Source organism: Acytostelium subglobosum (assembly GCF_000787575.1).
Source record: "Acytostelium subglobosum LB1 DNA, scaffold: scaffold15, whole genome shotgun sequence".
NCBI classification, from domain to species: domain Eukaryota; phylum Evosea; class Eumycetozoa; order Acytosteliales; family Acytosteliaceae; genus Acytostelium; species Acytostelium subglobosum.
The window spans coordinates 114,172-126,598 of NW_012236518.1; the positions used below are offsets into that span (position 1 = coordinate 114,172).

The 12,427-nt window shown below is 44.4% G+C and overlaps 6 protein-coding genes across 6 annotated transcripts; all 6 read left to right on the forward strand.

Annotated features, from left to right (window-relative positions):
* Nucleotides 1-343: 343 nt before the first annotated feature.
* SAMD00019534_074070 (hypothetical protein) lies at nucleotides 344-1,132 on the forward strand (the record flags this gene model as incomplete). The annotated part of the gene is made up of 1 exon (XM_012897104.1): nucleotides 344-1,132. The coding sequence occupies one exon, from the start codon at nucleotides 344-346 to the stop codon at nucleotides 1,130-1,132; it is 789 nt and encodes a 262-aa protein (XP_012752558.1).
* Nucleotides 1,133-1,525: 393 nt separating this feature from the next.
* On the forward strand, nucleotides 1,526-2,459 carry SAMD00019534_074080 (hypothetical protein; the record flags this gene model as incomplete). The annotated part of the gene is made up of 2 exons (XM_012897105.1): nucleotides 1,526-1,747; nucleotides 1,959-2,459. 2 exons carry the CDS (start codon nucleotides 1,526-1,528, stop codon nucleotides 2,457-2,459), a joined length of 723 nt encoding a protein of 240 aa, XP_012752559.1.
* Nucleotides 2,460-3,073: 614 nt separating this feature from the next.
* On the forward strand, nucleotides 3,074-4,339 carry SAMD00019534_074090 (hypothetical protein; the record flags this gene model as incomplete). The annotated part of the gene is made up of 1 exon (XM_012897106.1): nucleotides 3,074-4,339. A coding segment is annotated over one exon (1,266 nt), but the record flags the coding sequence as incomplete, so codon positions are not given.
* A 457-nt stretch (nucleotides 4,340-4,796) lies between these two features.
* Nucleotides 4,797-6,854, forward strand: SAMD00019534_074100 (hypothetical protein; the record flags this gene model as incomplete). Its single annotated transcript, XM_012897107.1, has 2 exons — nucleotides 4,797-5,119; nucleotides 5,195-6,854. The coding sequence occupies 2 exons, from the start codon at nucleotides 4,797-4,799 to the stop codon at nucleotides 6,852-6,854; spliced, it is 1,983 nt and encodes a 660-aa protein (XP_012752561.1).
* A 1,436-nt stretch (nucleotides 6,855-8,290) lies between these two features.
* SAMD00019534_074110 (hypothetical protein) lies at nucleotides 8,291-10,727 on the forward strand (the record flags this gene model as incomplete). Its single annotated transcript, XM_012897108.1, has 3 exons — nucleotides 8,291-10,225; nucleotides 10,295-10,546; nucleotides 10,620-10,727. 3 exons carry the CDS (start codon nucleotides 8,291-8,293, stop codon nucleotides 10,725-10,727), a joined length of 2,295 nt encoding a protein of 764 aa, XP_012752562.1.
* Nucleotides 10,728-11,363: 636 nt separating this feature from the next.
* On the forward strand, nucleotides 11,364-12,338 carry SAMD00019534_074120 (hypothetical protein; the record flags this gene model as incomplete). Its single annotated transcript, XM_012897109.1, has 1 exon — nucleotides 11,364-12,338. The coding sequence occupies one exon, from the start codon at nucleotides 11,364-11,366 to the stop codon at nucleotides 12,336-12,338; it is 975 nt and encodes a 324-aa protein (XP_012752563.1).
* Nucleotides 12,339-12,427: the final 89 nt, after the last annotated feature.

Consider the following 12,427-nt stretch of genomic DNA (forward strand, 5'->3'; position numbering starts at 1 on the left):
CCATCAGGAGAAGTCAACAACAATACAAACTCCAACTCCAACGATCACATCTCAAATGAAGACATGAAACAGATAGTTACAATGTTACTCGATGCAAGATACCATCCATCACAATGGACACAACAGTCAACTCAACGAGCATTACAATGGTCTACATATCTTTCAAATGTATGAGTACCGTTATCACTTGAGACTGACCCAACATACTTACAACTCAATCAAGGTCGTTGCATCACTACCATCAATAGACATAAAGAAACAGGTGTATGATAAGATGTGTATGATGATGAATCAGGTGGCAGTGGAGAGGAGAGTATATCCTATTGATATCAAGTATGATGATATGATCAATGTTGTTGATCTACTGATTGATTTATGGTTCGATCATCATACATTGAGTGAATGGCATCTACAACTATTCCTAACAGAGTGTATCAAGCATAATAATGGTAGACCATCAACAAGATTGACAAACAAGCTCACATCAATCACCAATGCCCGTGTCACAATCAATACATTGTTGCCCAATATCAACCAGATACTGGTCAGCACGACTAGTCCAGTGGACTTGTACCAAGATGACAACCTCAGGAAGAAGGCATGTGCACGTATCATACTTGGACGACTGGCCAATGACCCTCCCTTCAAAGGCGATGTCACCAAACAATCTGAACTCTTGACCGAACTACTGCGATCAGAGTCCAACTTCAACCTCTACCTCTGGATGATGTACCTGTCAACATCGAGCACTGACCACATGGCATCACTGAACAAGTTGTTGATCGATGTGTTGCGCAAGGATAATAAGGTGCGTGCTCAGTTCAACCTATCGTGCGACATTAGTCTGTTATTGGCATTGATATCGATTGATCGCCACTTCTTTGACTTCCACGTACAGACATTGTTCACTATTGCCGATCATTATATATTCAAATTCCAATCGCCGAATGAAGAGCGCGCAGCAATGCTACTGCAGAAGCTTAGAGCACTGCGATCATTGTCACGCAACAATGACATACAGAGAACACTCGAGCAAAAGATCAATGCCATCGTCACCAAGTCAACAAGTGGTGCAGGAGTCAAAGTGATCAATAGATCAATATTCGAAGCGATACAGTCAATCATTAGGTAGATCAAGATCATGATCAGTGATATAATATCAGGTCACAAAGGGTGACAGCATGGCCACCCTGGAACTCAAGAATGATTGGTCTTGGTTATATCTGTATGACATGGATGGCGACATTCCGAGCCCGGGCCAATGCTTCGCCTCTATTGTTAGTGTGCGTGAGTGTGGTTTGTGGTGATCAGTCCACTCCCATCATTGGATGTTATGTAAAATTTCCACAGAACCTTGCACCAACTTGCGCATGTTTATCCAAAACTGTCAAAGGACGCATTGATTTGTGTCAACATTAAGATCGTATGTCCTGACATCGCCAGTATAGGCATACTTATTTATCAAGATCATTATTAATATAAATAACAACAACAATCATATTACTACTTATTTATTTATTAATAAATGGCACCACCACCTGTTCCTCCACCAAGGACATACCCAACAGCCAATAAACCAGATGCAGCTGCAACAGCTGCAGCTACTGCTTCTGGACAACAGACACCTCCACCACAGCCAAAACAACTACCACCACAGCCACTGCCACAAATACCAACACAGCCACAACAACAGCCACAAACACAGCCATTCTCATACTCCCCTCAACCACAACCACAACAATCCATTGTAAACCTTGGCAAACAATTGGATCAGTCATCAGTCCCGCCAGTTGCCTCTGCACCAGTAGCATCAGCACCAAATGGATATGGACCTCAGACTCCTCCACCAGGTCATGGATCGACTGCCAATCACTACCAGCCACAACAGCAGTWATCTTCCACAACACCAATATCCTCCACAACAATACCCTCCACAACAACAATACCCTCCGCATCAGCAGCAGCAGCAGTATCCTCCACAGCAATATCCTCCACAACAACAGCCATATCAAGGTGCATATGGCTATCCACAGCAGCAACAACAATCACAACAGCAGCATTATCAATATCCTCCACAACAACATCAACAACTGTTGGCAACTAAATGTTCAGTAGTAGAGTGTGGCTATGGCGCCGAGCCGGGCTATACCTCTTGCAAGATACATATGGCTCAGCCAGCTTATCCAGGCAGTCTACCTACAATGCCAGCACATGGAGCAATGCCTGGAGCTGTACCATATGCAACAACAACAGGAGTAGTGGCAGCACAACCAGCATCAGCAGTAGTAGTAGTATCAGATAGTAAATCACACAAGAAGGACAAGAAAGATAAAAAGAAAGAGAAGAAAGAGAAAGAGAAGAAGAAAGAGAAGAAGGAGGCCAGGAAGGAGACGCGAAACAATATCATCGAATCAATATTCGAAGCTGTAGTCGATGTTGCCTTTGGTGGTGATGAATAACAACATAGTGTGAGTGATATATGTACAATCAATCTAAACATATAATATAATATATATATAACAGTTGTTATACAACCATTCATTATCTTGACCTACTACAACGTGGATGGGTTTGGGTTTGAAGAGGTGCGGGTGGGTGTGGAGGTCCTCTTTCTAAAGAGAAACAAGTTGTTCAAGGCCCACCAGTTGTGGGTGTGAGCGTGTCCAGGTGTAGGATGGGATTGTTGTTGGTGGAGTGTGTGGGTGGATAAACACAACTCTCAACAATATGGGTATTAGGTGATTGAGAGTGTGAAGGTAATTGTTGAAGGAAGGATAATAACATTTAATATTTAATTCAATTTAAATTATTGTTGTTGTTGATATTACTTAACACTTACACATACACATACACAATGCTAACACATCATACACAAGGGCATTACTACGGCATTATCACTCAAAGATAGTGCGATTGATTGATACCATTGTTAGAAGTTTAGTACAAGACACCATTACAATATTGTTAAACATTATTATTTGTACATAAAGAAAGAGATAAACTAATATTAAAGATTGTAATAATAACAAGTTATATATATAACTTAATATCTATCTATTAATTTATTTATTGGATGAACTTTATGATGAGGTTGGTTCATTTAATCAGAAAATCATCAAACTTACTATCATCATCATCATCTCCATCATCATCATCATCTATATTGACAACTTCGGAATCTGATACGGATAAAATGAGTGCCTCAGCCAAGAGGGTCGTTAGAAGTGTTGTATTGAGTCCACCTACCAGAAATGGCACTGGCACTGGTATTGGAAATAGTGGAAGGCACGCACAACCTACCCAACACCAACACCAGCATCATCAACAACACCAGGGCAACAACAATAACAACAACGGCAGTGGCAGTGGCAGTGGTAGTATTAGAGTAGTGAATTATAGACGTCATTATCATCATAACAATCATCATAATAATCATAACCAACATCATAATCACAATCATAATCAAAACCATCACAACAATCATCACGATTCATCCTCGTCCATTGTCCATACTACGCCTAGGAGGAAGAGGGTTTTCAAGTACTCCTATATCAAACAAAGGCCAAGAGGACGTGTTGTGAGGGCTACCTTGAGTGAGACGAATCCCACCACCGCTCTGACCCAGCATCCACAAACTACCTCTACCACGCATCAGAGGCTTGAGAATACAAACCAACAATCCCAATCACAAGCACAATCACAACATATTGCAGCAGCTCCAAAGTCCAGAGACCATCAAGAATTTGAAGAAGTGTTCCAAGAGGAAGAAGAAGACCAGGATCAAGACTACGAAGAGGAACAAGACGAGGACAACAACAACGACGACTGCGACGAAGAAGAGGAATATATAGTCAACCAATCAATGAGCACAAGGAGATCAGGCAGCACCGGTGCTCAAGCTTATAGGTCACCCTACCATCTACCAAGTCATTCATCACACGCTCACGCTCATTCCAATCACAGCTACACCTCAACAACAACAACCACCACCACATCGACAACAATGCACACAGCGGTACTGTCAGCAATCCAGATCAATGATCTGCAGAATAGAGAGTTGACACCAGAGGACTACAGTCTCCTATTGTTGCTGGACAACTCTGTGAAGCCACGCACGGCACCAGAGAGCATTGTGCGCTCGTTCCCAGTGGAGCGACTGACGGACGCCCACCAACAACGCTGTCCCACCTGCATGGTGTGTCTGGTCGACTTTGAGAAAGGTGAACAAGTGACCGTCATACCCAAGTGCAAGCATGTCTTCCACACGCCATGTATCACCAACTGGCTGACCAAGTCATCCACCAAGTGTCCAATCGATGGTCTACTCTGTTATGATCAATAATAGGGATATAGTATAGTATATTATAGTATATGTTTATGTATATGTATATAATCAATCGATCAACCACCCTCCATGTTCCAGTCCCGAAGACTAAGAACAACCATCATCATCTCTTGTATATAGTGTAAATCAAACATTCGCGATAATAAATAATAATAATAATTCTACCTTGTGTCAACATCATCCAACCAAAGTTGGGTTGTACTTTCAAGAGCAGGATGCTTCCAAGAGGAGTGTGTCCTGCTCACACGAACCAAACCAAATACCTTACAAGAGCAGGATGCTCCCAGAATGTGGGTAACGTTGATCAAGTTTGACGACTCGTTCGTTCGGTCGTTTTCACAATTAAAGTTGAGATTTGATTTCATTATTTCTATCTCTATTCACTCACTCACTCATTTAATCATTCATTTACATTCACTGATCACTTATACATATACATATATTAATAATAATGGATAGAAAGAAACTTTCAGTTGGTACCAAGTCACATGCCACATCGAACAGTGGCAGGAAGTTGGTTGGTGCACCCAAGCCAGCCGCTGTTGTTCAAAAGCAGACTGCTGCTGTTGTAACAAAGTCATCACAAACCAATGGAAACAACAAGAAGCAACCACAACAGAAGAAGAAGATTATTGAGGAGGTTGAAGAGGAGGAGGATGACGAGGAGTTGGCACTCGATGATGATGAAGAGCTATCACTCGATGGTGAGGATGAGCTCGATCTCGATGACGAAGACGAAGATATAGTCGATCATCCAAATCTTACAAAGAAGAAGTATGTTTGATTGATCGATCAATCGATTCAAATTAACAACGAACTAACAATCATTCAATCAATCAAATATTAAAGTTTGTTGGATAGTGATGACGAGGATGAAGAACTAGTTGTGAAGAGTGGAGATTTGAACTCAAAGACAAAGGCATTCTCAGATAGCAACAAGTCATGGCTGAAAGTTAGAGGTGATGGCGATGATGAGGATGACGAGGATGATGAGGAGAACGATGGCGAGGACGAAGAGGATGATGAGGATGAGGAGGGATTGACAGCATTCGAGAAGAAGAGCAAGGCTCTCCAGAAGAAGAGAAAGCAGATGGAGGAGGAGAATCAAAAGGAGATGATCCATGGCGAGTTTGGCGATGAGGATCGTCTGGTCCTGCCATCGGGCCAGGAGATCAAGAAGGAGAACATATTTGGTGTCGACCTCCAGGAGGTGTACCAGCGTGTCAAGGACGTGATCAAGACTCTGGAGAACTTCACCAAGGAGCGCGACCCCGAGATCACGCGTCCACAGTACATGACACGTCTGCGCGACGATCTCGCCACCTACTTTGGCTACTCTGCATGGCTCATCGACGTCTTCCTCAAGATCTTTGCCGTGGGCGAGTGTCTCGAGTTCCTCGAGGCCAACGAGCAGCAGCGTCCGCTCACCATCCGCACCAACACCCTCAAGACCAAGAGAAAGGACCTTGCCGATGTGCTCGGCACCAGAGGAGTGCATCTCGAGGCAATCAAGTGGAGCCAAGTCGGCCTGACCGTCTTTGACTCGCAGGTGGCTATTGGTGCCACCCCCGAGTACCTTGCCGGCCACTACATCCAACAGTCGGCCTCTTCCTTCCTGCCAGTGATTGCCCTCGAGCCCCAACCCGAGGAGCGTGTGCTGGACATGTGCGCATCACCCGGTGGCAAGACCACCTACATCGCTTCGCTCATGAAGAACACCGGAGTGTTGGTGGCCAACGACATCAACAAGGATCGTATGAAGTCACTGGTGGCCAACATTCATCGTCTAGGCGTTCGCAACGCCATCGTCTCCAACCTGGATGGCCGCGAGTACCCCAGCCGCATGGGAGGCTTTGACCGCTGTCTGGTGGACGCGCCCTGCGTCGGCCTGGGCGTCATTTCCAAGGACCCCCAGATCAAGATGAGCAAGAGCGAGAAGGACGTCACCATCTGCACGCACATCCAGAAGGAACTGTTGCTGCACGCCATCGACTCAGTGGACGCCGGCTCCAAGACGGGCGGCATCATCGTCTACTCGACCTGTTCGCTCACGGTCGAGGAGAACGAGGCCGTCGTCGACTATGCTCTAAAGAAGCGCAACGTGCAGTTGGTGGACACCAACATTGAGTTTGGCGTGCAAGGCTTCACCAACTACCGTGAGCAGCGATTCAACCCAACACTGATCCTCACCAAGCGATTCTATCCACATACACACAACATGGACGGTTTCTACGTTGCCAAGTTCAAGAAGTTGTCCAACGATATTCCAGTTTCAAACGCCAATGACAACAATGAGAATGAGAATGCATCATCATCAGATAGTGGAAAGAGTAACAAGAAGCAGAAACTTACAAACAACAACAATAACAAGCCAAACAACAACAAATCAAACAACACCAACACCAACAACAACAATAACAAGCCAAATAAGAAGTCAACAAGCCACAACAGATATAAGAAGACTGCTGATCCAAAGCCAAAGAGCAACAACAAACAGAAGAAGAAGTAATACAACTATAATAAACAATAAATACTATAGTATACTCCAATCACAAATGTTATCAATCAATCAATCAATGTTCAACCAAAAGGCAAATACCATGACCAGTGGGTTCTGTCGGTCGCTTGGGGAGGACACTGTTCATCTAAAATCATGTTTCTGTGAATGATTAGATATCTGATGACAGACTTCTCAAAGGAAGAGTTCTTCAAGGCTCATCGTCGCTCAACTCAAATGTTTGTCCAAGGACAAGTTGTCAACATTTATTCATTCAATCAATCGATCATAGTACATCAAGTACATATATTTATTATTTCATGTTATTTGGTTGACAATCAACAATCAGATCCAAAGCAGATTTAAATCTTAAAAGGGAGACCCTTCGATTTGAAATGGCCCGTAAGTATCACCTGACGACACCACAGTCACAACATCACCCAACGATTCTTTGAATGAATGTGTTTAGTTTGTCGGATTGAATTATTTAATTGTATTTGAAACACTTCTATTATTCATTCATTGTATTATTAGTTAACTAACTATTTCTAAAGCAACCAATAATTCATCACTTAAACAAAGATTCGAACAGTTCTTGAATCTAAACAGAAGTAGTGGATCGCATAATAGACAACAACAACAACAACAGCAACAACAAGAGGCAGCAGAATCTGAAGAGAGAATAAGGAAAGGTATGACCCATCATCATCATCATCAACATACAACAACAACTTTGTTGTTACTCATGAATTTCATAGTCTGGTCAATGATCATCCATCCTTGATTGAATGATCATTCATTCATTCATTCACCATCGTCATCTAAACATCCAACACACACACACATAACTTATGTATCTCATTAATCAATCAATGATTACATCATGTTCGTATCGTCCACGATGTGTGTATGTGTTTGATCCGATCATGATCAACAACCCCATCACCACTACCACGATGTTGAGTGAGCCAGTGGATAGATGTTGAATCGATGTGTGTGATCCAACAACACCCCCCTCCCGCCAACACTCTCTTACTCTCTCACTCTTTCACTCTCTCTATCTCTATCTATAACAAACAAACAAACAAACAACATTATTATAATTTATAAAAGGACCATCAATCAACATCTCCTTCATCTCCTTCATCAACTTCATCACAATATATAAATACACGATCCTAACAATCTGCACAACTCCTGTTCATTCGACCATTGACCAACGACAGAGAAGAAAAGGTTTCTAGCAAGAGGTAGCCAATAAGTCTGTCATTGGACTGTCTTACAAAGCATCACCTAGCAAAGATAAAGACAAAGACAGTAGCAACAACAATAACGATACAATCAGCAAGAAGAAACGTCCAATATCATTCACCACATCAACAACTCGTCATTCATTCTCACCAGAGATAAAGGTAGAAGAGATAAAGGTGTCATACTCACCGCCTATAATGTCGTCCACTCAAACGACCAATGGCCACGACTCTGGCCAGCCAGCGCCAGCGCCAGCCAAGTTCACAATCGATGAGAACGAAGCAGACAATGAACCGCTGGAGCTGGATCCAAACTCACCATGGGACGTCAACAGAGAGAGAGTGGTCAAGCTCATCTATCGCATGCGTAACAATCTGACAATTGATGGCATTCGCAACGTGCTCGATCAGCTGCATCACGCCATGGCCATGCCCACTGACGACTCCTCAAAACCAGCGAGCATCGTCGCTACGCCCACCATTGCCACTCCGGACAATGCCAGCGAGGACGACGAGAAGGAGATCGAGCAAATGAGAAGATTGCGAGAGATCCAGAGACTCAAGGAGGAGGAAGACGAGAATGATGAGCGCATTGCTCAGGATCTGGCAAGGAGGAGACGCGAAGAGGAGGAGAGAATCAAGCGTGAGGAAGAGGAAGAGGAAGAGGAGCAACGCGCACATTTGGCAAGACTGCGTGAGATCGAGCGATTGAAGCAGATCGAGATTGAAGAGGCTGAGGAGCTTCAGCGTCTGGCCGCCAGCAATAACCAGGGCTCATTCTCAAACCTGTCATCCACCACATCCAACTCGAGTTCGGTGTCACCGCGCTCCAACTCTTGGCGCGCCAGCAGCGAGAAGAAGTCGAGCGCATCTCCTGACGCCCTCCCCGCGCCACAGGTCGTGGTACCAGCCGTCTCTTCCAATGGCAACTCCACATCCGAGAGGAACAGAAGTCAGACAATGGCCACCACGCCACAAGAGTCATCACCCAAGGTGACACGATCACAGAGTGGCAGCAACCTGTCAGTGATGTCATTGCCGTCACCACCACCCAACCCGCAACGTCTGGGTACATCGACCTCTGCACTGAATATCATTTCAGCCTCGCCAGACAGCGTTGTCACATCGCCCGCCGTCGCCAACTCACCGCGCCGCAAGGAGTCGCTGAGCGCACCAGACAACAGCAAGAAAAAGATGTCCGTGTCGCTCGATAAGTTGGTGTCGCCATCGTCCTCTGACAAAGAGAAGGGCAAGGGCGAGGTGAAGGAGTCATTCTTCAACAAGCTGTTCTCGAGCAGAGGCCAGAAAGCCAAGAAGCGTCTTTCCCCAAAGGTTGGCATTCCCTTCAATGTCAAGCATGACGTGCACGTCAACTTCAATGTGGAGACAGGCTTTGAGGGTCTGCCCAAGGAGTGGGAGGTGCTGATCAAGTCCAACTTCCAGGAGAGCGAGGTCATGGAGAAGCCCGAAGACGTGCTCAACGTTGTCAAGTTCCATGCACAGTACAACAACCTGGACGGTGGCCCCAATGGCCAGCACTCAGTGCCACCACCCCAGCAGACCCCGGTGCCTCTCGAGAATGAGACGCCCGTGACGCTCAACGAGCTTATCAGTCTGGAGGACCCCAAGAAGATATACAGCAGCATCAACAAGATTGGCGAGGGTGGTGCCGGCGAGGTGTTTGAGGCCGTAAGCTCACGCAACAATCAAACGATTGCCATCAAGAAGATGAAGCTCAAGGCGCAGAACCTCAAGACGGTAATCAACGAGATTGGCATGATGAAGAACTCCAACCATCTCAACATTGTACAGTACATCGACAGCTACATCGTGGCGGACGAGCTCTGGGTGGCCATGGAGTACATGGGTGGCGGCTGTCTCACCGAAGTGCTCGACCAGTACAGCGAGATTCAGCTCACCGAGAACCAGATTGCATTCGTCGTGCACGAGGTCCTCAAGGGTCTGGCCTACATCCACAAGTTCAACCGCATCCATCGTGACATCAAATCCGACAACATCCTAATCGGATGCAATGGAGACATCAAGCTTGCCGACTTTGGATACGCCGCTCAATTGACTCAGAACAAGCAGACAAGAAACTCTGTTGTTGGTACACCATATTGGATGGCACCTGTATGTGTTTGATCGATTGACGTACCTGCTTGCACCCGCCCCACATACTTACCAATCTTACGACAACAGGAATTGATCAAAGGTAATAACTATGACTTCAAGGTGGATATTTGGAGTTTGGGCATTTTGACAAGAGAGATGGCAGAGGGCGAGCCTCCCTATTTGGAGTTCCCTCCACTGAGAGCACTGTTCTTGTTGACAACACAAGGTCTACCACCCATCAGAGACTCATACAAGTGGTCCAAGGAGTTTAATGATTTCCTGAGCAAGACACTTGAGAAGGATACTGCTAACAGACCATCAGCAAGCGAATTGTTGAATGTAAGTTATAATCCTTTTGTCAACTCACTCAAATGTGATCACGTGACTAACACCTTACCTACCCACCAATTAGCACCCATTCCTCAAGAAGGCATGCTCCAGCACACAATTCTACAAAGCAGTTGAGGCAGCCAAGGTTGCCAAGGATAACCAAATCCATCAATTGAACAACTTCTCATAACAAATATTAGTACAATCAATCATTCAAATAGTTTGGTCATTCACTCACTCAGTCAATTCGATCGATCATCCATCCATCCAGTCATTCCAATCAATCACAATGGATGGAATTCTGTGAGACGAATGTCATGTATGTAAACATATAATAATAACAACATTGTATTTGTGTGTAAATGGTGTACCAGTCCATCAATCTGGCACAAGCAACAAATGGTTATTTATTTAAATATTTGAATTTAAATTTTAACGGTTTGGTTTGTGCAACAGAAATAATAATTGAAAGGGGTGATTGTTCACACCAGTTAGAATGTGTGTATGTTTGCAATCAATCATTGTTGAGATATAGATAGATATATAAATAATATAGAGAGATTACTTACCTCACTCTCTTACAACAACAAACAACACTATAATAATGTCTAAAACCAAGAAAGATACAATCAAATCAATCATTTCAGAAGTCGAGGAGGATAATGACGATGTCTTTGATTCTGATGATGTCCCGTCGTCGGTAAAGGGATCAACAACCACAACAACAACAACAACAGCAACAACAAAAACTACTAGTAATGGCAATGGCAAGAGTGGGATAATCAATAGTGCCAAGAAGAAACCAGCTTCAGTACCGCCACCTACTATGTCAAAGAAGAGAGATGCCAAGGAGGTTGTAGATGCCCTGGATCAAAGAGAACAACAACAAAAGAAGATGAAAGTTACAAGGAGACAGCAACAGCCATCTGAAGATGATGATGAGGATGAGGACGAGGAAGAGGTCGAAGATAATAAGAAACGTGAAAACAGAGCAACTACAACGTCAGAGTGGATTAAGAAGAATCCAGTGAGGGGCGCCAAGCAAGTGGAGGAGGAAGATGATGAAGAGGATGATGAGGAGGAACATGTTCAGAGGTACACGAATCGAGTTCCCAGAACTATAACGACGCCAACTAAACAAATTGGCAAGAATAAGGTGACAAAGAAGATGACGGAGGATGAAGATGAAGATGAGGAGGATGAGAACAACAACAATAACAATAACAACAACACAAAGTCCTCGTCCGTGAATCATTTGGCTGCTACTGGAAAAAAGACACCAACAAAGAAATCAACCTCGACAACAACGACAACAACATCCTCTACCCCTGCCAAGAAGACAACATCATCACCAGCCAAACCGAAAGAAGTGGAGACAACTAAGCAGATGATATCCAAAGTGAGGGAGTCAACATTGGACCAGATTCATCAAAAGAAGCAGCCCACCACGCCAACCAAGCCATCTAAGCCAGCGGCAAAAGCCAAGCAATCAGAGGCAGCCAAGAAGAAGAAGAGTGTACAAAAGAAAAAGGCAAAGGATGAATCTGAAGAAGACGAATATGAATCCGATGAAGACGAGGAGGAGGATGACGATGAGGAGGAGGGCGGTGGCAAGGTTGATGGAAAGGTTTATGAAGTCAACCAGATTTTGGCCACGAGGAAGTATAAGGGCAGAGTTCAATTCCTCATCCTCTGGAAAGGATATGCAGAGACCGAATGCACATGGGAGTTTGAAGAGAACTGCTTCTGTCCAGAAAAGATCAAGGCATTCAAGAAGCAAATGCAGGAGATGCTGGAATAGTCCAGTACTGCCATGTCCAAATAAATGTATACCATCCATCTATCCATCTTTGCTAATAATACTCGTTTATTGATTGGTATGGCTTATTG